Here is a 23,835-nt window from a genome sequence, read left to right as displayed (position 1 = left end):
TGTCTCAGGTGAGGTGAAGGAAGGGACCCCTGTCAGTTTGAACTGCTCTGCTGTCGCTCCCTGTCCTGAACACCCCCCTGAGCTGACGTGGACTCTCCCAACACAGTTCACACCTGAGAACCAAATGCAGGAGAATCCAGACCAAACCAAATCAGTTCTATCTATGGTGACCTTCACTCCATCATACCTTCATCATGAGAAGAACATCATTTCTACTGCAGTCCACCCAATAGGGGCAAGCAAAAAGAGAGCTGAACAAAACATGATAATTAACAGGTTCCTGTAGATTAGATCATTCTATCATGTTTTCACTGATGATTGTAATAGAGTGGTTTTGATGAGACTATTCAATATACCATGTCCAGATACATTCTAAATGAACCCCTCTCCCTCACCCTCAGTCTCTCCTATGGACACCTCAGCCTCCATCAGTTTGGATGGTTTATCAATACACCCAGTCACTACAAACCCACTCAGGGATTTCACCCACAAGCGGTTGGTGGCACCTTAATTGGGGAGAACGTACTCGTGGTAATGGCTGGAGCAGAACAGCAGTATTGCAGTTCCTGAAACCAGTGCGTGCGCCTGGCACCAACAACCGCACCTCATTCAAAGGCACTTACATTTTTTGTCTTGCCCAAACACCCTCTAAATGGCGCCCATACACAACACACTTCTCAATTGTCTCAAGATTTAAAAATCCTTCTTTAACCTGTCTCCTCCCCTTTGTCTACACTGAAGTGGATTTAACAAGTGACTTCAATAAGGGATCATAGCTTTAACTTGGATTCACCTGGTCAATCTATGTCATGGAAAGAGCAGTAAGACTGGTTCTGTTTTATCACCTAGTACCTACTCATACAGTGCCTTGCGAAAGTATTCGGCCCCCTTGAACTTTGCGACCTTTTGCCACATTTCAGGCTTCAAACATAAAGATATAAAACTGTATTTTTTTGTGAAGAATCAACAACAAGTGGGACACAATCATGAAGTGGAACGACATTTATTGGATATTTCAAACTTTTTTAACAAATCAAAAACTGAAAAATTGGGCGTGCAAAATTATTCAACCCCCTTAAGTTAATACTTTGTAGCTCCACCTTTTGCTGCGATTACAGCTGTAAGTCGCTTGGGGTATGTCTCTATCAGTTTTGCACATCGAGAGACTGAAATTTTTTCCCATGCCTCCTTGCAAAACAGCTCGAGCTCAGTGAGGTTGGATGGAGAGCATTTGTGAACAGCAGTTTTCAGTTCTTTCCACAGATTCTCGATTGGATTCAGGTCTGGACTTTGACTTGGCCATTCTAACACCTGGATATGTTTATTTTTGAACCATTCCATTGTAGATTTTGCTTTATGTTTTGGATCATTGTCTTGTTGGAAGACAAATCTCTGTCCCAGTCTCAGGTCTTTTGCCGACTCCATCAGGTTTTCTTCCAGAATGGTCCTGTATTTGGCTCCATCCATCTTCCCATCAATTTTAACCATCTTCCCTGTCCCTGCTGAAGAAAAGCAGGCCCAAACCATGATGCTGCCACCACCATGTTTGACAGTGGGGATGGTGTGTTCAGGGTGTGAGCTGTGTTGCTTTTACGCCAAACATAACGTTTTGCATTGTTGCCAAAAAGTTCAATTTTGGTTTCATCTGACCAGAGCACCTTCTTCCACATGTTTGGTGTGTCTCCCAGGTGGCTTGTGGCAAACTTTAAACAACACTTTTTATGGATATCTTTAAGAAATGGCTTTCTTCTTGCCACTCTTCCATAAAGGCCAGATTTGTGCAATATACGACTGATTGTTGTCCTATGGACAGAGTCTCCCACCTCAGCTGTAGATCTCTGCAGTTCATCCAGAGTGATCATGGGCCTCTTGGCTGCATCTCTGATCAGTCTTCTCCTTGTATGAGCTGAAAGTTTAGAGGGACGGCCAGGTCTTGGTAGATTTGCAGTGGTCTGATACTTTTTCCATTTCAATATTATCGCTTGCACAGTGCTCCTTGGGATGTTTAAAGCTTGGGAAATCTTTTTGTATCCAAATCCGGCTTTAAACTTCTTCACAACAGTATCTCGGACCTGCCTGGTGTGTTCCTTGTTCTTCATGATGCTCTCTGCGCTTTTAACGGACCTCTGAGACTATCACAGTGCAGGTGCATTTATACGGAGACTTGATTACACACAGGTGGATTGTATTTATCATCATTAGTCATTTAGGTCAACATTGGATCATTCAGAGATCCTCACTGAACTTCTGGAGAGAGTTTGCTGCACTGAAAGTAAAGGGGCTGAATAATTTTGCACGCCCAATTTTTCAGTTTTTGATTTGTTAAAAAAGTTTGAAATATCCAATTAATGTCGTTCCACTTCATGATTGTGTCCCACTTGTTGTTGATTCTTCACATAAAAATACAGTTTTATATCTTTATGTTTGAAGCCTGAAATGTGGCAAAAGGTCACAAAGTTCAAGGGGGCCGAATACTTTCGCAAGGCACTGTATATCCATTGATATTGAGTGGTAGCCTGATCTGCATGCAGGCACATCGTTTCATTATATTTTCATACATTTGATCCACATATAGGCAAAGCAGCTTCCACAAAATTGAAATGACCCTGTTAGTAATTTTTTGTCCGTACCACCATATTGCAGTATCAGCGTAGTATAATGTCCAATAGTCAATACTTTATCTTCTCTCTCTGAATCATCTGGTCCCTCCACCTCTCAATTCCTGATACTGTCCTCCAGAGCCTTCAGCTCTCCCTCCACCTGTTGGGGGAGGTCGGCTCCCACCTGCTGGGTAAAGTACGCCCTCAGCTCCTGGGTCTCCTTCTCCCAGAAGGCCTTGGGAAGGTCAAAGAGTGATTTGTCCAAATGTAGTGTTCTCGCAAGATTAGGAGAATTAGGCTGCAGGTTAGGATAATTAATGTAGCAGGTTATGATAATTAGATCAAGGAATGGAAAAGTGTTAGGATTAGCTCAAATGCTAAAAGAGTTTGATGTCAATTTTATAAAAGCTTTATCCCAACTAGACTTGACCGTTGTAGAGTGAGCCCATGCCCAACTTGCCTCCCAGTACCTGTTGGGCGCGGTCTCCGGTCATTATTTTCACGCCACTTCAATAAGAAGTGATTTTGGTAGCAGGTTAGGAGCATGGCAGGACTACAGAATGGCCCCAGATAGCATATGATATCAAAATGTGTTGAATATAGGGAAATTAGCTCGAAAACAACAACATTTTTTGTCAGCTTCATGACAACATGTCGAATAGCATTCTAAAACTGTAAATATGCATCTCTGCACCATGGCAAAATGGGTTGAAATGCTCCTCACACCATGGCAAAATGGGTTGAAATTCTCTCCACACCATGGCAAAATGGGTTGAAATTCTCTCCACACCATGGCAAAATGGGTTGAAATGCAGTAAGTAAAAGGGGGGTGTGGGGTCGTCCGACCCTGGTTAGGAGAGCATTTTCACTAACCGTAACCCATAGCCGTAATTATCCTAACCTGCTGCATAAATTCTTCTAGCCTGATACGAAAAAGTCAAATCTGTATAGAAGTGGAGTGAAAATGTGTCATCCAGCCCACCAGGGTTTTCTTGGCAAATAGACTTTAAAGAGGAAGTTAAGCAAGAAAAAGAGGAAGTTGGTGTATTACAAGTTGAGTGGTGTGTGTGAGAATCAGTCAGATACAATTACACTTACTCTGTTTCACACCAAGTCTGTTTTTCATGTTGAAAAAATGATGTGACAACCCTATGATTTTGCATGGGTCCCAAAAGGTTCTACAGCTGCACCATCGAGAGCATCTTGACCGGTTGCATCACCGACTGGTATGCAACTGCTCGGCATCTGACCCTAAGGCGCTACAGAGGGTAGTGTGTATGGCCCAGTACATCACTGGGGCCAAGCTTCCTACCATCAAGGACCTATATACTAGGCGGTGTCAGAGGAAAGTCCATAAAATTGTCAGAGACTCCAGTCACCCAAGTCATAGACTGTTCTCTCTGCTTCCGCACAGCAAGCGGCACCGGAGCGCCAAGTATAGTACCAAAATGCTCGTTAACAGCTTCTACCCCCAAGCCATAAGACTGCTGAACAATTAATCAAATGGCCAACGGACTATTTACATTTACCCCCCACCTTCATTTGTTTTGTACACTGCTGCTTCTCGCTGTTTATTATCTATGCATGGTCACTTCACACCTACCTCCATGTACAAATTACCTCGACTAACCTGTACCCCCACATTGACTCTGTACCGGTACTCCCACATTGACTCTGTACCTGTACTCCCACATTGACTCTGTACCAGTACTCCCACATTGACTCTGTACCGGTACTCCCACATTGACTCTGTACCGGTACTCCCACATTGACTCTGTACCGGTACTCCCACATTGACTCTGTACCGGTACTCCCACATTGACTCTGTACCGGTACTCCCACATTGACTCTGTACCGGTACCCCCACATTGACTCTGTACCGGTACCCCCACATTGACTCTGTACCGGTACCCCCACATTGACTCATTGTACCGGTACTCCATGAATATAGCCGCATTATTGCACATTTTTTGCGTTTCTTTTAATAATGTTTTACCTTAGTTAATTTAGTAAACACTCTCTTAACTCCTTCTTGAGTTGCACTGTTGGTTAAGGGCTTGTAAGTAATCATTTCACGGTAAGGTCTACACTTGTTCTATTCAACGATTATGATTTAACTCGTTTAAAAAAAACATCACACACACGTTCCCATTGAAGCCTGGGAGACCACCTGTTGGGGGAGGTCGGCTCCCACCTGCTGGGTAAAGTACGCCATCAGTTCCTGGGTCTCCTTCTCCCAGAAGGCCTTTGGGAAGGTTGAGGGTTTTGTCTAGAAGGGATACAGCTTTTGTCAAAATTGAGTTTTCTAGCAAGTTTGGGAGAATTTTGGCAACAGGTTAGGAGAATTAACATAGCAGGTTATGAAAATTAAATTAAAGTACGAAAAAGGGTTAGGATTAGCTAAAATGCTGTAATAATTATACTTTTCACATCATTTTGACAAAAGCTTAATCCCATCTAGACTTGACCACCGAAGAGGGCACCCATGTCCTCCTTGCCGTCCAGGACCTGCAGGTGGCTGGCTCCCTCCTGTGTCACCCGCGACATTCTTTTCACGGCACTTCAATAAGAAGCGACTTTGGAAGCAGGTCAGCAGCAGGGATTACTGAACTGCCCCAGATAGCATATGATAGCAAAATGTGTAGAACTGATTGTAGCGTTGAAACTGCAACCTTTTATATCAGCCTCATGAAAAAATGTGAACACAAGCATGAGGTGCTATAAAACAGCAACAATATAAATAATAATTTTCTCTGCACCATGGCAGAACGTGTTGAAATGAAGGAAAGTAAGCTCAGGGTCCCAAATGCCCTCATCCAACCCTGGTTAGGAGAGCATTTTCCCTAAACCTGACTATTTAACCTGACCTTAACCTCAGGCTTTTAACATGCTACGATAATTCTCCTAACCTGCTACATAAATTCTCATAAACTGCTATGAAAAAGTCAATTCCGTATCAAAGTGGAGTGAAAAGAGTGTCTCTGTGGCATCCAGCCCACCAGTCTTCTCTTTGCAAATAGACTTCAAAGAGGAGGTTGGTGTAGGAGAAGTTGAGAGGTGTGTGAGAATCACTCAGATACAATTACAGTTACTCTGTTTCATACCAAGTCTGTTTTTCATGTTGAAACATAATGTGACAACCATATGCTTTGTATCAAACTCGAATTTAACAAATTAAACTCTTGAATAAATGAATAGTGGATTTTGGTTCATGATTTAACTATATGTTTAAATCCCACACACATTCCCATTCAGGCCTGGGAGATAGAGGATAGGAGATGGTTATAATGATGAAAGTTTAATTTGTTCTATTTATCAATGTGTCGGGGGCGGACATAGTGATTTGGGGGCCCGTTTCAAAATGCTGCTGACCTTTCCTACCCCGAGAAAGGGACATTAAATACAGTAGTATTCCTTTAAAATGATTTCTCATACACATATTAGGAAGTATTTCACTGATGAGATGTGAGATATGCCACATGAATTTCAGCACTTTAGTTTGTCAGACCTCACTATGGGTGTGACAGTTTCTGCTGTAGACAGTTTACGTTACCGTCTAAGGCAAGTATCGACTTCTTCACTATATTTTCTGTTCATTTTAATGTTTAATGTTTAATGTTTAATTTAAGGAAATTAATTATGAGTAATGAGATTCAATATGTTCTAATGTACTGCTGTTTGTTCATGTATTAGCTTTACAACTGAAGGACATAGTGTATTTGATATGGGGATGGTTTAATGTGTTGTGTGAGATAAGTTACTCCACCAGTAAGTGTATGTTTGTACTGTTTCAGGTGATCAGTAGTGTGTGAGTTCTCACATGGCTTGTTCTGAGAACATGTTTTTTCTCATTGGCTTCTTTATGTCAGGTGAGTCTTCCACACAACAACAACTAATTATGAATCAGACATAAAGGAATAACCACAAGTCATTATATTTTATGGGATGTGCTATATTCCAGCCTTTTAATTGTGTAGAAAAGTGTACAGTTAATTCCTGATTAGTATGTTTTAATAGTCTGGATTTAAACTGCTGTGTACCTCATGTAGACTTGATTGTGTGTTTTGAAATGGTGGCACAACCAGTCATTGAGAGTAAGGGACACATTTCTTTTTCACACAGAGGAATTGAATGATGCATAATTTTGTTAATGAAATAAATGAATAACTATAACAAAGTGTTATTTGGTAACTCAAGTTCCCTTTATCTAATATTAGGTTTTTGGTTGAAGATCTGATAACATTCAGTGTTAAAAAAAGAGCAAAAATAGAGAACCAGAAAGGGGGTAAATTCTGTTTAGTTTCACTGTATGTTCATGTGAAACCGAGGTCAGTATTCGGCTAACAGAATAGCTTCCACCACTGTCCCTGTCACCATACCGGGCTAAAACCAGATTAGCATCAACATACATTATTCTTTCATTTAATTTCACATATATTTAATTGTTTCCAATTTCATTAAATGTTATAAAATTGTAATCTTTTGGTTCATCCATAATGCATAATAAGCATCATCAACAGGGGGAACATATTGGTTGTACCATGATAAACTGTAGAAAGAATATAATCATTTATAAGACTTGTTCATAAAAATAATTGTTCATAGGAAGGGCCTGAGATGAAAGTCAATATTCTGACCACTAGGGGTCAATGTTTTAAATAGGAACTCCAGTAGGCCTCCCTCTGCAGCAGTAGGATCTCCATGTTACCTCCTCTCCTTGGTAGAGCAACATGCTCAATACCTGTGTATTTGAGGGAGGAGATGGGATGGTTAGCTTCAACAAAGTGAGCTGCTACTAGATAATCAGTGTTCTTACAGCAATATATTGTTTTAATTGTTTTTTTGTTTGTAATGCTTTGGCTTACCCATATTTGTCTTGCAAGAGATGATACCCCTAACAGGGATGTTTCCACCTGTATGTGTGTGTCTGAAGAAGGATGTTTTTGTAGTGCTATTGCACTGTGAGCATGAGTCACATTTGTAGTTCCCATTTGGAATGGGTGTCAAGAGAGTCTGAGTGGGTTCAGGGGGCAGGTCAGATCTCACTAAACTATCCACAATATTGAGACCACGCTTATAGACCACCAGTGGGGTTCCTTGAAGATGTGTACAATTTTTTCATCTGATTGTAGAATATCTCAGTGCTTTTTCGGGATTGCTTTAATTTTCTCTGAACATTTGGTGTTCTTAGTGCAAAAGACAGTTGCGTTGTTTTTATTCTTTGGTTTAGCAAAGAATTTAGCAAGTGCTCTCTTGGTATTTGAGATATTTTCATCACTGCAGAATCAATACCTTTTTCCATGTAGCCTCTGATTTTGAATTTATTTGTCATTTTCTTTGTTGTCAAAATATGACTGTTGGCCACAGATTAGTTTAACCCTGAATTTCTGGCTATATGGTAGACCATTCCTGAGGGGAAGGGGATGCATACTATCCCCACGTAGGAGGGTTTTGCGGTCTGTTGGCTTTGTGTACAAGTCTGTATGTAATGCATCATTCTCTTTGATGATCCATAAGTCCAGGTAGTTTATTTTTCTCTCAACAGTGAACAGTGAATTTGAGTAATTCAGAGCTCTCGTTTAGCAGAGTTTGGAATTCATTTAGTTCCTGATGACTTCCTTCCCAGAGCACAAAGACATCATCTATGTATCTCTTCCATAGGAGGAATATAGAAAGTAGGGAGTGTGTCTTTGTTTTGTAGATGAGTGCTTCCACAAATTGTTCCACATACAGGTTCACATAGTTATGGGCAAAGGGGGAGAGGCCATGGCTACATCCCGAAATGAAATGAAAAAGTCTGACTCAAAGATGAAGTAGTTATTGGATAATACCAGTTCAGTGAGATGCAAGATGCGATCATTGGCTGGAACAAGGGCAGTGTCTCTCTGTTGAAGGAAGTGTTGCAGGTCACATAATATAATTTAAAAGTCTGCATTAAGGTGTCTGTAATAGAATATACTTGTCTAAAACGAATGTAGACATTAATAAATGCATTTCTATAGCTTCCAACATCTGTTTTACACTGGAGGAGGAGTAACAAGATGGCTGTGCTGTGGCTTCCATACAGAGGCCCCTGTCAGTCATCTAGGGTTAATACATATCATTGGACTGAACTGAAAATACATCAGAACCTCCCTGATGTTGTCTTTTATGTTGCAGGTGTTTTGGCCTGTTTTGGTCAACGAGATTTGATCACCACAATGCCAGATAGACTGGATGTACTGACTGGCTCCTGTGTGCAAATCCCATGTTCATTTGATATTCCTGACCTACATAAGGATAAATTTAACAGCGCAATACTACTCTCTGGAGTGTGGATTAAAGAAAACCCATACTTTGGTGAGCGTCCGGACAGAGTGATATTTAACAGTAGTGAGACGGTCAACAGATATCAAGGGAAGATAACTGGAAACATGTCCCAGAAGAACTGCACCACAGTCTTCTTCAATGTAACCACCAGTTACTCTGATATATACTACTTCAGGATTGAGAGTAAACCATTCCGTGCAACAGATCCTGAAAAGTCTGTTTATATAGATGTCAGGGGTAAGAGACAATTGAACTGTTTACCAACTATTTTTCCAGTTTAGATTCCTTGCATCAAAGATAAGAGAAGAACAAGTGGATAATTTAACGATTAGTGTAAAATATATTTATCTACAATGTATTACAGATTTGCCTTCCAGTCCCATTATATCTGTCTCAGGTGAAGTGAAGGAAGGGACCCCTGTCAGCTTGAACTGCTCTGCTTTCGCTCCCTGTCCTGAACACCCCCCTGAGCTGACATGGATTCTCCCAACACAGTTCACAACTGAGAACCAACTGCATAAGAATACAGACCAAACCATATCAGTTCTCTCCACGATGACCTTCACTCCATCATACCTTCATCATGAGAAGAACATCACTTGTACTGCAGTCTACCCAGTAGGGACAAGCAACAAGACAGCTGAACATAACATGATGCTTAACGTTTCATGTAAGATTTAGTTACCGGTTCCTGTAGAATAGATCATTCTATCATGTTTTCACTGATGATTGTAATAGAGTGGATTTGATGAGACTATTCAATATACCATATCCAGATACATTCTAAATGAACCCCTCTCCCCCAGTCTCTCCTAAGGACACATTGGCCTCCATCAGTCCAGCTGATTCAGTATCAGTCGGCAGCTGTGTTAATCTGACCTGCAGCAGTACAGCCAACCCTCCTGTGACAAACTTCACCTGGTTCCAGATCAGTGGGGGTAAAACAACACAGGTAGCATCTGGACTGAGTTACACTCTCAATGTGACTGCTGGTGATGGAGGACAGTACTTCTGTGAAGCAAGAAATAGTCACGGCTGTGGGAAGTCGAATGAAGTGCAGCTGGCTATAAAAGGTAAAATGGGCACGTAGGGCACAATCGTAGGTTAGATATACAATATATATTCAAAAGTATGTGGACACCCCTTCAAATGCGTGGATTCAGCTATTTAATGACATTGACATTAATGCCCATGATTTTGGAATGAGATGTTCGATGAGCAGGTGACCACATACTTTTGGTCATGTAGTGTACATTGCAGATCTTTATGTGAGAAATGACCTAATATGTGCTGCATTTTCAGGGCAAGAAGAGACTGTTAACACAATGGTTTTTGGGATTGCAGCAGGAACTTTGGGGGTCCTTTTGCTTATCAGCCTGATCAGTGTTATTGGATGGTAAAAACTATTCCTGACATCAATACAAAACTATTATTTCTGCTGTGTTTGTGCTTTTGCATATGGAAACCCTCACAGTGCGTTCAGAATACCTTTCTAAATGTCTTCCAGGAGGAGAAACTCGAGGCTCCACGATGGACTTGAAAGGACAGACAGTCCACAGGGACAGGTGGGAATAAGGCTCAACTTACAAAACCATCTACAAAGTGTGTCTAAGGAAGTACTGAGTTAATGCTGAAACTATTTAAAATCATAAGATTAACATCATTTCAGAGCAAGTTTAGGGGGAGATGACCACATCGAAAGCAATGCCACATCCTGTAATGACATGGAATGATAACAGAATGGCTGTTGGACTTTGACAGTGTTCACTGTCTTTACACCTGTCAGTTGAATTGACATTTTCATTGTCATCCACTCAGTATGTGTTGTGTAACCTGCTGACCTTAGAGTTTTACACATTACTGAGCTTAGAGCTTTACACCTGTTCCTCTCTCTGTGTTCTCTCCACAGAACTCCCCGGTTGGGACAGTGTGTACTAACCAGGCCACAGCCGGAGAGGAACCAGAGGAACCTGCAGAAGACCAGCCTGAAGAGATCCAATACGGTGACATAGACTTCTCCAAACTACAGACCAAAGAGATCCCAGCTGCAGCCCAGGACAGGGTCCAGGGACAGGAGAGTGAGTACGCTGAAGTCAACGTGACTGGGAGAGGGGCCCAGGAACCACCTCTTAACAACCTAGATGGGCTTTATGCACAAGTGAATAAAACAGGTGGATGCTAAGTATTTTGCAATTGGGTATCAAGTGTTTTTATGTAGAGTATTGTCATTGTGTATTAGTTTCTAATGGTACTTTTGTTACATTTATAATTGTGTGCTCTTTAATTATCTGCATATTTGTAGAATTTGCTGGGGTGAAAAGTGTTTAACTGTTACTATAGTGTTGATATGATGATGCAGGCTACTCTTTATTTTTGCCCATTTATTTTGAGTGTTGAGTTCACAGAGCATCTGTTTAATGGGTTACAGTATAGAGGAACTGCTGGGTTCAACTAGCTCACTGAAGGCAGTTTAAGACCATATAAAGTAAATGATGACTGAGGAGAGAAGACACAGTTAGTTGGAGAGACAGTGGTCTGATACAAGACAGGAAGTTGGTGAAGTAAGTCTACATGATGTCAGAATGGTGTTAAAATCTACTAGTCACTGTTTATCTTCCTCTTTTGTGCAGTTCCCAGAATAATAATATCTATTTTCAGTTTATATCTATTTAGAAGTAATTATTTCAGTTTTTATGTTGAGTGTTAAATCGAAGAAATAATTGAGACTGAATTTCAGGTTGTTTATTAATTGCCCTGTCATTAAAACCTTTACATTCAATTTCCATGAAATATTTTGGTCTTATTGGTCCAACATTTAACATCTCATTAAAATTGATTAAATTGAGATTTTGTGTCACTGTTCTACACACAATTATGTTTTTAGACATAAAAATGAAAAGCTGAAAGTCAATATGTATTCAACACCTTTTCCATGTCAAGCCTAAATGAGTTCAGGAGTAAAGATTTCCTTAACTAGTCACATGAGTTGCATGGATTCACTCTGTGTGCAATACTAGTGTTTAACATGATTTTTAAATGACTACCTCGTCTCTGTACCCCACACATACCATTTTCTGTAAGATCCCTCAGTCAAGCAGCAACTTTCAAACAGATATAAACAGCTTTTCCATTGCCTCACAAAGAAGGGCACCTGTTGGTAGATGGGTAAAAAGAAAATAAATCTGACATTGAAAACCCCTTTGAGCGTAGTGAGTTTATTAATTACACTTTGGATGGTTTATCAATACACCCAATCACTACAAAGATATAGGCATCCTTCCCAACTCAGTCGCCGGAGAGGAAAAACACTGCACAGGGATTTCACCCACAGGAGGTTGGTGGCACCTTAATTGGGGAGAACGTACTCGTGGTAATGACTGGAGCAGAACAGGTGGAATGGTACCAAATACATCCAACAAGTTTTCCATGTGTTTGATTCCATTCCATTTGCTCCGTTCCAGACATTATTATGAGTTGTCTTCCTCTCAGCAGCCTCCACTGGTTTCACCATAAGGTCAGTGGTGACTTTAAAACAGTTACATAGTTTAACGGCTGTGATTGGAGAAAACTGAGGATGGATCAACAACATTGTACTTACTCCATAATACTAACCTAAATGACAAAGTGAAAAGAAGGAAACATGTACAGAATTAAAATATTCCTAAACATGCATTCTGTTTGCAATAAGGCACTAAAGTAAAACTGCTTAAAAATGAGCAAAGAAATTTATTCTATGTCCTGAATAAAACGTGTATGTTTGGGGCAAATCCAACACAACACATCACTGAGTACCACTCTTCATATTTTCAAGGTGATGGCTGCACCATGTTATGGGCATTCTATTTAATCCATTTTTAATTCAAGCTGTAAAACAACAGAATGTGGAATAAGTCAAGGGGTCCTTTCTGAAGACACGGAGTATACCAAACATTAGGAACACCTTCCTAATTTTGAGTTGAAACCCCTTTTGATATTCAGAACAGCCTCAGTTCATCAGGGAATGGACTCTACAAGGTGACGAAGCGTTCCACAGGGATGCTGATCCATTATGACAGCAATGCTTCCTACAGTTGTGTCAAGTTGGATGGATGTTTATTGGGTGGTGGACCATTCTTGATACACACTGGGAACTGTTTGGAGTGAGATAAAAAAAACAGCAGTATTGCAGTTCCTGAAACCAGTGCACCTGGCACCTACTACCTCACCTCATTCAAAGGCACTTCCATTTTTTGTCTTGCCTAAACACCCTCTAAATGGCACACATACACAACACATTTCTCAATTGTCTCAAGGCTTAAAAATCCTTCTTTAACCTGTCTCCTCCCCGTCGTCTACACTGAAGTGGATTTAACAAGTGACTTCAATAAGGGATCATAGCTTTCACTTGGATTCACCTGGTCATGGAAAGAGCTGTACGATTGGTTCTGTTTTATCACCTAATACCTACTCATATATCCATTGATAGTGAGTGGTAGCCTGATCTGCATGCAGGCACATCGTTTCATTGTATTTTCATACATTTTATCCACATATAGGCAAAGCAGTTTCCACAAAATTGAAATGAGCTTGTTAGTAATTTTTTGTCAGTACTACCATATAGCAGCATCAGCGTAGTATAATGTATAATGTCCAATAGCCAATACTTTCTCTCTTCTCTCTCTGAATCAGCTGGTCCCTCCACCTCTCAATTCCTGACCTTGTCCTCCAGAGCCTTCAGCTCTCCCTCCACCTGCTGGGTAAAGTACGCCCTCAGCTCCTGGGTCTCCTTCTCCCAGAAGGCCTTGGGCAGGTCGAAGCTGGATTTGTCTCGAAGGGATACAGCTTTTGTGAAAATGTAGTTTTCTAGCAAGTTTAGCAGAATTTATGCAGCAGGTTAGGATAATTAACGTATCAGGTTATGATGATTAGATGAAAGTACGGAAAAGGGTTAGGATTAGCTAAAATGCTAAAAGAATACAACTTCAACTTCAACTTGACAAAAGCTTCATCTCATCTAGACTTGACCGTCGAAGAGAGGGCCTATGTCTGCCCTGCCGCCCATGCCCTGCAGGTCGCTGGCTCTCTCCTGTTGCACATGGGACACACTCTTTTCACAACACTTCAATAAGAAATTATTTTGGTAGCATATTAGGAGCAGGGACAGATTACCGAACAGCCCCAGATAGCATATGATAGCACGTGTAGAATTACAGGAAATTAGCTTTAAAAATTAAACCTTTCCTATCGACCTCATGGCAAAATGTGTTGAATATCAGGGAATTAGCTTTAAAATGGCTAACTTTGTCTCAGCCTCATTGCAAAATGTGTAGAATAGCATTATCAAATTGCAAATGTGTCACGGTTTTCTGTATGTGAAGGAGAGTCGGACCAAAATGCGGCGTGTAGATTGCGATCCATGTTTAATAAACATACGTAAAACACGAATCGACACAAACACTACAAAACAAAGAACGTAACGAAAACCGACACAGCCCTATCTGGTGAAAACACAGAGACAGGAACAATCACCCACAAACACACAGTGAAACCCAGGCTACCTAAATATGGTTCCCAATCAGAGACAATGACTAACACCTGCCTCTGATAGAGAACCATATCAGGCCAGACATAGAAATAGACAAACTAGACAATCAACATAGAATGCCCACCCAGCTCACGTCCTGACCAACACTAAAACAAGGAAAACACACACGAACGATGGTCAGAACGTGACACTCTGCACCATGGCAAAATGTGTTTAATAGCAGAAAAGTAAGCTCAGGGTCCCAAATGCGATCGTCCAACCCTGGATAGGAGAGCATTTTCACTAAACTTGTTAAGTTAGATACGGGAGATACGGGAGAGGGAGATACAGGAGATACGGGAGATACGGGAGAGGGAGATACGGGATAGGGAGATACAGGAGATACAGGAGATATGGGAGAGGGAGACACGGGAGATACGGGAGAGGGAGATACGGGAGATACGGGAGATACGGGAGATACGGGGAGAGGGAGATACGGGTGAGGGAGATACAGGAGATACAGGAGATATGGGAGATACGGGAGATACGGGAGAGGGAGATACGGGAGAGGGAGATACGGGAGAGGGAGATACGGGAGATACGGGAGATACGGGAGATACGGGAGAGGGAGATACAGGAGATACAGGAGATACGGGAGATACGGGAGAGGGAGATACAGGAGATACGAGAGATACGGGAGAGGGATATGGTTTTGCTGCCAAAAGTTTATTTTAGCAATTTATTGGGGGCAGACTTAGTGATTCAGGGGCCCGTTTCAAAATGCTGCTGACCTGTCCTACCCAGAGAAAGGAACATTAAATACAGTAGTATTCCTTTAAAATGATTTCTCATACACATATTAGGAAGTATTTCACTGATGAGATGTGAGATATGCCACATGAATTTCAGCACTTTAGTTAGTCAGACCTCACTATGTGTGTGACCGTTTCTGCTGTAGACAGTTTACGTTACCGTCTAAGGCAAGTATCGACTTCTTCAATATATTTTCTGTTCATTTTAATGTTCAAAATAAATGAAAGGAGATTAATTCTGAGTAATGAGATTCAATATGTTCTAATGTACTGCTGTTTGTTCATGTATTAGCTTTACAACTGAAGGACATCGTGTATTTGATATGGGGATGGTTTAATGTGTTGTGTGAGTTAAGTTACTCCACCAGTAAGTGTATGTTTGTACTGTTTCAGGTGATCAGTAGTGTGTGAGTTCTCACATGGCTTGTCCTGAGAACATGGTTTTTCTCATTGGCCTCTTTATGTCAGGTGAGTCTTCCACACAACAACAACTAGTTATGAATCAGACATAAAGGAATAACCACAAGTCATTATATTTTATGGGATGTGCTATATTCCAGCTTTTTAATTGTGTAGAAAAGTGTACAGTTAATTCCTGATTAGTATATTTTAATAGTCTGGATTTAAACTGCTGTGAAAAAGTTATTGCATATTTTTGATACTGAACATTATCAGATATTCAATCAAAAGCTGATATTAGATAAATGGAAACTGAGTGAACAAATAACACAACATTTACATACTTATTTCATTCATTTCTTAAACAACGTTATGCAACACCCAATGCCCCTGTGTGAAAAGTAATTGCTCCCTTATACTAAATATCTGGTTGTGCCTCCTTCAGCTGAAATGAAAACCAACTATACATTTCCTGTAGTTGTTGATCAGTCTCTCATGTTGCTGTGGAGGAATGTTGTCCCACTCTCCCGTGCAGAACTGATTTAACTCAGTGACATTTGTGGGTTTTCAAGCATGAACTGTCACAATGTCTCATTTGGGATTAGGTCTGGACATTGAGTAGGCCATTCCAAAACTTTAAATTTGTGGTTTTTAATCATTTTCATGTAGATTGTGTGTTTTGGAATGGTGGCACAACCAGTTATTGAGAGTAAGGGGGCAATTACTTTTTCACACAGGGGTATTGGGTGTTGCATAACTTTGTTAATGAAAGAAAATAAATAACTATAAAAAAAGTTTATAAACTCAAGTTCCCTTTATCTAATATTAGGTTTTGGTTGAAGATCTGATAACAGTAAAAAAATAAGTACAAATAGAGAACCATAAAGGGGGAAATACTTATTCATGTCCCTGTATGTTCATGTGAAACCGACATCAGTGTGCAGTTAACAGTATATCTTCCACCACTGTCCCTGTATGTTCATGTGAAACCGACATCAGTGTGCTGTTAACAGTATAACTTCCACCACTGTCCCTATCACCACTCCTTGACAACATACCGACCAATTGAAAAATCAACTGTACATAGAAATAAGTTAGTATTATGTGAGCGGACCAAGTCATTTGGTGTCACTCTAAAACAGAAAGGTGGAATAAACAAGTCAGGAGTAGGTTTTCTTGGTTGAACGCAGTTCTCTATTGAGAGATTTCTGACAACACTTCAACACAATCAATGAGAATCGCCCAAGGAACAACATACATCTTCTTCTTTAGATGACACAGGAACACAAGACAATTATCTTTAAACTTTAACAACAATCACAGATTTGTCACTGTCTTAATGGCTCTTCTTTGGCTAGCTCCCTTCTCTTGGTAGCCATTCTACAGAGATGATTTGTCTCTCCTCTCCCTGCTGGTTCCATCCTCTCTCTTATAGGGGAAAGAGAATATGTCATTATGACTGTCAGCTGTGCTTAATTACCTCTGGTGACCTTGTCTCAACATGCCTTGTTGGGCTACTATCCGTGAGCCCAGCCTGCCCTCTGGTGGTCCTTCCACAACTCTTATTATTGGGAGAGACTGTAACAGTGATGGGTATAAACCCTGGATTGCTGATTCTATGTAACGGCCAATGAGAGACTATGAAACCAACGGTCTCTATATATGGTACTCCCCAGAAGAAGCAGTCCTCCATGATAATTAATGGAATTCTACAGTATTTCAATCAAATGTTTCATGGACTATATTACATGTATTTCAGTATTTTGTTGTAGAAGGGACAGTAAAGTTAGTACTCTATAAATAAAACACTTTAATATCTTTACATGTTTATTTTTTTATTTGTTATGTTCAGGTGATATAAAAAGCATTATCTGGAGCACACCCAGAGAAAATGACTTAGTGTAGAGGTGCTGACTAACGGTGAATACACTGTAAGCTATAAAAACAAAGAGAGTTGCACACTCTATTAATATATATAAACTCCCAGTAATTTATTGGGTAAAACACCAACGTTTCGGGATCACTGTTCCTTCTTCAGGGTAAAGTCATGAATGCTTGAACCAGGTTATGTAGACAAACAGTGTAATTAGTGCAACCAATGACAATCATAAGGGTTGTGTCACAACTATGAGGTTAATTAGAGTGAATTGAGTGAAACTGTTAAAAGACAATAGTTTACATCATATTGAATATATTAGCCTATTGTTATCATTAAAATTAGCATAAGATAAACTGTAGAAAGAATACATTCATTTATAAGACTTCTTCATAAAACTAATTGTTCATAAGAAGAGCCTGAGATCAAAGTCAATATTAAGACAGTAGGGGTCAATGTTTTTAAATACCTCCTCTCCTTGGTAGGCCAACATGCTCAATGTGTGTGTATATGCGTGTGTTTTTGAGTGAGGAGATGGGATGGTTAGCTTCAACAAAGTGAGCTGCTACTTGATAGTCAGTGTTATTACACCTGATTTAGCTGCGGTGGTTGTCACGATCATTCCTGAGGGGAAGGGGATGCAAACTATCCGCACGTAGCAGAGTTTTGAGGTCTGTTGTGCTTTGTGTACAAGTCTGTATGTAATGCATCATTATCTTTGATGATCCATAAGTCCAGGTAGTTCATATTTCTCTCAACAGTCTACATGGTGAATTTGAGATATTCAGAGCTCTCGTTTAGCAGAGTTTGGAATTAATTTAGTTCCTGCTGACTTCCTTCCCAGAGCACAAAGACATCATCTATGTATCTCTTCCATGAGAGGATTTTAGAAAGTAGGGAGTGTGTCTGTTTTGTAAGTGGTTCCTCAAATTGTTCCACACACAGGTTCACATAGTTTCTCATAGTTGGGGGCAAAGGAAAATAGGAAAAAGGAAAAACTCTGACTCAAAGATGAAGCAGCTATTGGATAATACCAATTTAGTGAGTTTCAAGATACAATCATTGGCTGGAGAAACGGTAGGGTCTCTCTACTGAAGGAAGTGTTGCAGGTCACAAAATATAATTTAAAAGTCTGCATTAAGGTGTCTGTAATAGAATATACTTGTCTAAAACGAATGTAGACATTAATAAATGCATTTCTATATCTTCCAACATCTGTTTTACACTGGAGGAGGAGTAACAAGATGGCTGTGCTGTGGCTTCCAAACAGAGGCCCCTGTCAGTCATCTAGGGTTAATACATATCATTGGACTGAACTGAAAATACATCAGAACCTCCCTGATGCTGTCTTTTATGTTGCAGGTGTTCTGGCCTGTTTTGGTCAACGAGATTTGATCACCACAATGCCAGATAGACTGGATGTACTGACTGGCTCCTGTGTGCAAATCCCATGTTCATTTGATGTTCCTGAACAACATAAGAATACATTTAAAGCCACAATACCAACCTTTGGAGTGTGGATAAAAACATGTCCAGATGTTCATCAGTATCCTGGAAACGTGATTTTTAACAGTAATGGGAAAGTCAACAGATATCAAGGGAAGATAACTGGAAACATGTCCCAGAAGAACTGCACCACAGTCTTCTTCAATGTAACCACCAGTTACTCTGATAAATACTACTTCAGGATTGAGAGTCAACCATACCGTGCAACAGATCCTGATAAGTCTGTTGAAATAGTTGTCAGGGGTAAGATAGAATTGACCTGTTTACCAATTATTTTTTCCAGTTTAGAATCCTTGCATCATAAGAGTAGAACACGTGGACAGTTTAACTATTAGTGTAAAATATATTTATCTACAATTTATTACAGATTTTCCTTCCAGTCCCATCATTACTGTCTCAGGTGAGGTGAAGGACGGGAACCCTGTCAGCTTGAACTGCTCTGCTGTCGCTCCCTGTCCAGAACACCCCCCCGAGCTGACATGGACTCTCCCAACACAGTTTACATCTGACAACCAACTGCAGGAGAATTCAGACCAAACCAATTCAGTTCTCTCCACGGTGACCTTCACTCCATCATATCTTCATCATGAGAAGAACATCACTTGTACTGCAGTCTACCCAGTAGGGACAAGCAACAAGACAGCTGAACATAACATGATGCTTAACGTTTCATGTAAGATTTAGTCACCGGTTCCTGAAGAATAGATCATTCTATCATGTTTTCACTGATGATTGTAATAGAGTGGTTTTGATGAGACTATTCAACATACCATATCCAGATACATTGTAAATGAACCCCTCTCCCTCAGTCTCTCCTAAGGACACCTTGGCCTCCATCAGTCCAGCTGATCCAGTATCAGTGGGCAGCTGTGTTAATCTGACCTGCAGCAGTACAGCCAACCCTCCTGTGACAAACTTCACCTGGTTCCAGATCAGTGAGGGTAAACGAACACAGGTAGCATCTGGACAGAGTTACTTCCTCAATGTGACTGGTGATGGAGGACTGTACTACTGTGAAGCAAGAAATAGTCACGGCTGTGGGAAGTCAAAGGAAGTGCAGCTAGCTATTAAAGGTAAAACGGGCATGTAGTACACAATCTTAGGTTAGATATATAATATATACACAAATGTCTGTGGACACCCCTTCAAATTAACGGATTCAGCTATTTAAGCCTCACCCATTGCTGACAGGTGTATAAAATCGAGGACAAAGCCGTGCAATCTCCATAGACAAAAACAGGCAGTATGGCAGTAGATTGGCAACATTCACTATAGAGTTCTAAACAGCCTCTGGAAGCAACGGCAGCACAATAAGTTGTCATAAGTCATTGGGAGCATCATGAAATGGGTTTCTATGGCTGTGCATCCGCACACAATCCTAAAATCACCATGCACAATAGCAAGAATCGTACTCTGGAGATGTGGAAACCCGTTCTCTGGAGTGATGAATCACACTTCACCATCTGGCAGTCCAACGGATGATTCTGGGTTTGGCGGTTGCCAATAGAACGCTACCTGGCCCAATGCATATTGCCAACTGTAAAGTTTGGTGGATGAGGAATGGTCTGGAGCTGTTTTTCATGGTTCGGCCTAGGCACCTTTTGTTCCAGTGAAGGGAATGCTACAACATACAATGACATTCTGTATTCCATATTAATACACATGATTTTAGAATGAGATGTTCGACGAGCAGGTGTCCACATACTTTTGGTCAAGTAGTGTTCTTCAGAGATATTTATGTGAGAAATGACCATAATATGTTCTGCGTTTTCAGGGTCAGGAGAGCATGTTAACCCAACGGTTTTTGGGGTTGCAGCAGGAACTCTGGGGGCATTTTTGCTTATCAGCCTGATCAGTCTTTTTGTATGGTAAAAACTTTTCCTGGCATCAATGTAAAAACAAAAATGTATGTTGTGTTTGTGCTTTTGCATATGAAAACCCTCTCAGTGCATTCAGAATACATTTCTAAATGTCTTCCAGGAGGAGAAACTCGAGGCTCCACGATGGACTTGAAAGGACAGACAGTCCACAGGGACAGGTGGGAATAAGGCTCAACTTTAAAAACCATCTACAAAGTGTATCTAAGGAAGTACTGAATTAATGCTGAAACTATTTAAAGCCATGAGGTTAACATAGTTTCAGAGCAAGTTTAGGGGGAGATGACCACATCGAAAGCAATGCCACATCCTGTAATGACATGGAATGATAACAGAATGGCTGTTGGACTTTGACAGTGTTTACTGTCTTTATACCTGTCAGTTGAATTGACATTTTCATTGACATCCCCTCAGTATGTGTTGTGTAACCTGCTGACCTTAGAGTTTTACACATTACTGAGCTTAGAGCTTTACACCTGTTCCTCTCTCTGTGTTCTCTCCACAGAACTCCCCGGTTGGGACAGTGTGTACTAACCAGGCCACAGCCGGAGAGGAACCAGAGGAACCTGCAGAAGACCAGCCTGAAGAGATCCACTACGGTGACATAGACTTCTCCAAACTACAGACCAAAGGGACCCCAGCTGCAGCCCAGGACAGGGTCCAGGGACAGGAGAGTGAGTACGCTGAAGTCAACGTGACTGGGAGAGGGGCTCAGGAACCACCACTTAACAACCTAGATGGGCTTTATGCACAAGTCAATAAAAGAGGTGCATGTTAATTATTTTTCCAATGGGTATTAAGCGTTTTTATGTACAGTATTGTCATTGTGTTTCTTGTTTCATGTTGGTACTTCTGTTGCATTAATAATTGTGTGCTCTTTGATTATCTGCATATTTGTAAAATTTGCTGGGGGAAAAGTGTTTAACTGTTACTATAGTGTTGATATGATGATGCAGGCTACTCTTTATTTTGGACCATTTATTTTGAGTGTTGAGTTCACAGAGCATCTGTTTAATGGGTTACAGTATAGAGGAACTGCTGAGTTCAACTAGCTCACTGAAGGCAGTTTAAGACCATATAAAGTCAATGATGACAGAGGAGAGAAGACACAGTTAGTTGGAGAGACAGTGGTCTGATACAAGACAGGAAGTTGGTGCAGTAAGTCGACAAGATGGCAGAATGGTGTTAACATCTACTAGTCACTGTTTATCTTCATCTTTTGTGCAGTTGCCAGAATAACAATTTGATCCATTTTCAGTGTATATCTATTTAGAATTTATAGTTTCAGTTTTTATGTTGAGTGTTAAACAACATAATCAATTGAGGCTGAATTTAAGGTTGTTGATTAATTGCACTGCAATAAAAACCTTTACATTCAATTTCCATGACATCTTGTGGTGTTATTGGTTCCTCTGCAACTGGATCCTGGACTTCTTGATGGGCCACACCCCAGGTGTTAAGGGTAGGAAACAACACATCTGCCTCTCTGATACTCAACATGGGGGTCCTTCAAGGGTGTGTGCTTAGTCCGCTCCTGTACTCCCTGTTCACCCATAACCGTGTGGCCAAGCACGACTCCAACACCATCATTAGCTTTGCAGACGAGACAACAGTGGTAGGCCTGATCACCAACAAAAATGAGACAGCCTATACGGAGGAGGTCAGAGACCTGGCAGGGTGTTGCCAGTATAACAACCTTTAACTCAAAGTGATTAAGACAAAGGAAGAGATGATCGTGGGCTACAGGAAATGGAGGGCCGAGCACGCCCCCATTCTCATTGATGAGGCTGTAGTGGAGCAGGTTGAGAGCTTGAAGCTCCTTGGTGTCCACATCACCAACAAACTATCATTGTCCAAACACACCAAGACAGTCGTGAAGAGGGCACAACAACACCTATACCCCCTCAGGAGACTGAAAAGATTTGGACTGGGTCCTCAGATCCTCAAAAGGTTATACAGATGTATCGTGTCATTTTGCAGTCACTTTTATTGTAATTAAGAATATAATATGTTTCTAAACACATTCATGTGGATGCTACCATGATTACGTATAGTCCTGGATGAATAGTGAATAATTATGAGTGAGAAACATCATACCCCCCAACCCCCCAAATTGCTAACCTCCCCGTCATTGCAGAGGTGAGAGGTTAGCATGTCTTGGTGCTATGATATTTGTGCCTCTGTGAAGTCAATCATGAATCAATCAGGTTTAATACAAATTGCAACAGGTAGACAACATCCATCATAGAAGCAGAGACAATGTCTTACTGGCCTCTTGGAGACAGTCCCTTTATTTCCTAATCAGACCAACAAATGTTCTGTAAACACCAGCCTCTTGGAGACAGTCCCTTTATTTCCTAATCAGACCAACAAATGTTCTGTAAACACCAGCCTCTTGGAGACAAGCCCTTTATTTCCTAATCAGACTAACATGTTTTCTGTAAACACCATCCTCTTGGAGACAGTCCCTTTATTTCCTAATCAGACCAGCACATGTTCTGTAGACACCAGCCTCTTGGAGACAAGCCCTTTATTTCCTAATCAGACTAACATGTTTTCTGTAAACACCAGCCTGAGAGGCTTGTAGGAAGTCAAAACAAAAGGCAGTGGCTTTGTTAACTACTACAGAATCAGTGTTTAACAGAATACAACAATAATCAGTATATCCTTCCTCCAGTCTGGCATCAATCACTATAATCAGTTATGAGTTTAATCCACAACATACAGCATTGAGTCTAGTGACCATCAACCCAAGTGTTACAAACAGCACACTGGAAATCATGTAACAGAAAGGTCAAATATATGAATATGTTGAACATGATATGAATCACTCTAAACTGAATCTGAACTTTATTCATCTTAAATATCCCCATTACATGTCTATGTTCATGTGTGTATTGTTGGGAGTTATTATGTTGTTTTTATTTTTAGGGTTGTTCAAGAGACACAAATG

The 23,835-nt window shown here is 40.7% G+C and overlaps 2 protein-coding genes across 2 annotated transcripts; both read left to right on the top strand.

Annotated features, from left to right (window-relative positions):
- Positions 1-6,136: 6,136 nt before the first annotated feature.
- LOC139420155 (B-cell receptor CD22-like) lies at positions 6,137-11,689 on the top strand. Its single transcript, XM_071169941.1, has 8 exons — positions 6,137-6,161; positions 6,395-6,469; positions 8,760-9,146; positions 9,274-9,579; positions 9,716-9,982; positions 10,212-10,305; positions 10,417-10,474; positions 10,819-11,689. Exons 2-8 carry the CDS (start codon positions 6,421-6,423, stop codon positions 11,089-11,091), a joined length of 1,434 nt encoding a protein of 477 aa, XP_071026042.1. The 5' UTR covers positions 6,137-6,161; positions 6,395-6,420; the 3' UTR covers positions 11,092-11,689.
- A 3,954-nt stretch (positions 11,690-15,643) lies between these two features.
- On the top strand, positions 15,644-21,660 carry LOC139420160 (B-cell receptor CD22-like). The gene is made up of 7 exons (XM_071169944.1): positions 15,644-15,692; positions 18,862-19,248; positions 19,373-19,678; positions 19,815-20,078; positions 20,780-20,873; positions 20,986-21,043; positions 21,388-21,660. The coding sequence occupies exons 1-7, from the start codon at positions 15,644-15,646 to the stop codon at positions 21,658-21,660; spliced, it is 1,431 nt and encodes a 476-aa protein (XP_071026045.1).
- Positions 21,661-23,835: the final 2,175 nt, after the last annotated feature.

This window comes from Oncorhynchus clarkii, chromosome 11 (assembly GCF_045791955.1).
Source record: "Oncorhynchus clarkii lewisi isolate Uvic-CL-2024 chromosome 11, UVic_Ocla_1.0, whole genome shotgun sequence".
Taxonomy (NCBI): Eukaryota; Metazoa; Chordata; class Actinopteri; order Salmoniformes; family Salmonidae; genus Oncorhynchus; species Oncorhynchus clarkii.
This window is presented reverse-complemented; position numbering and strand designations above follow the sequence as displayed.

Excerpts from the sequence above, each read along its gene's own strand:
- LOC139420155 (XM_071169941.1), top strand. The coding sequence starts at position 6,421 with ATGGCTTGTTCTGAGAACATGTTTTTTCTCATTGGCTTCTTTATGTCA. Across the intron at positions 6,470-8,759 it reads CATTGGCTTCTTTATGTCAG|GTGTTTTGGCCTGTTTTGGT; the intron begins GTGAGTCTTCCA and ends TTTATGTTGCAG. Across the intron at positions 10,306-10,416 it reads CTGATCAGTGTTATTGGATG|GAGGAGAAACTCGAGGCTCC; the intron begins GTAAAAACTATT and ends AATGTCTTCCAG.
- LOC139420160 (XM_071169944.1), top strand. The coding sequence starts at position 15,644 with ATGGCTTGTCCTGAGAACATGGTTTTTCTCATTGGCCTCTTTATGTCA. Across the intron at positions 15,693-18,861 it reads CATTGGCCTCTTTATGTCAG|GTGTTCTGGCCTGTTTTGGT; the intron begins GTGAGTCTTCCA and ends TTTATGTTGCAG. Across the intron at positions 21,044-21,387 it reads CAGACAGTCCACAGGGACAG|AACTCCCCGGTTGGGACAGT; the intron begins GTGGGAATAAGG and ends TTCTCTCCACAG.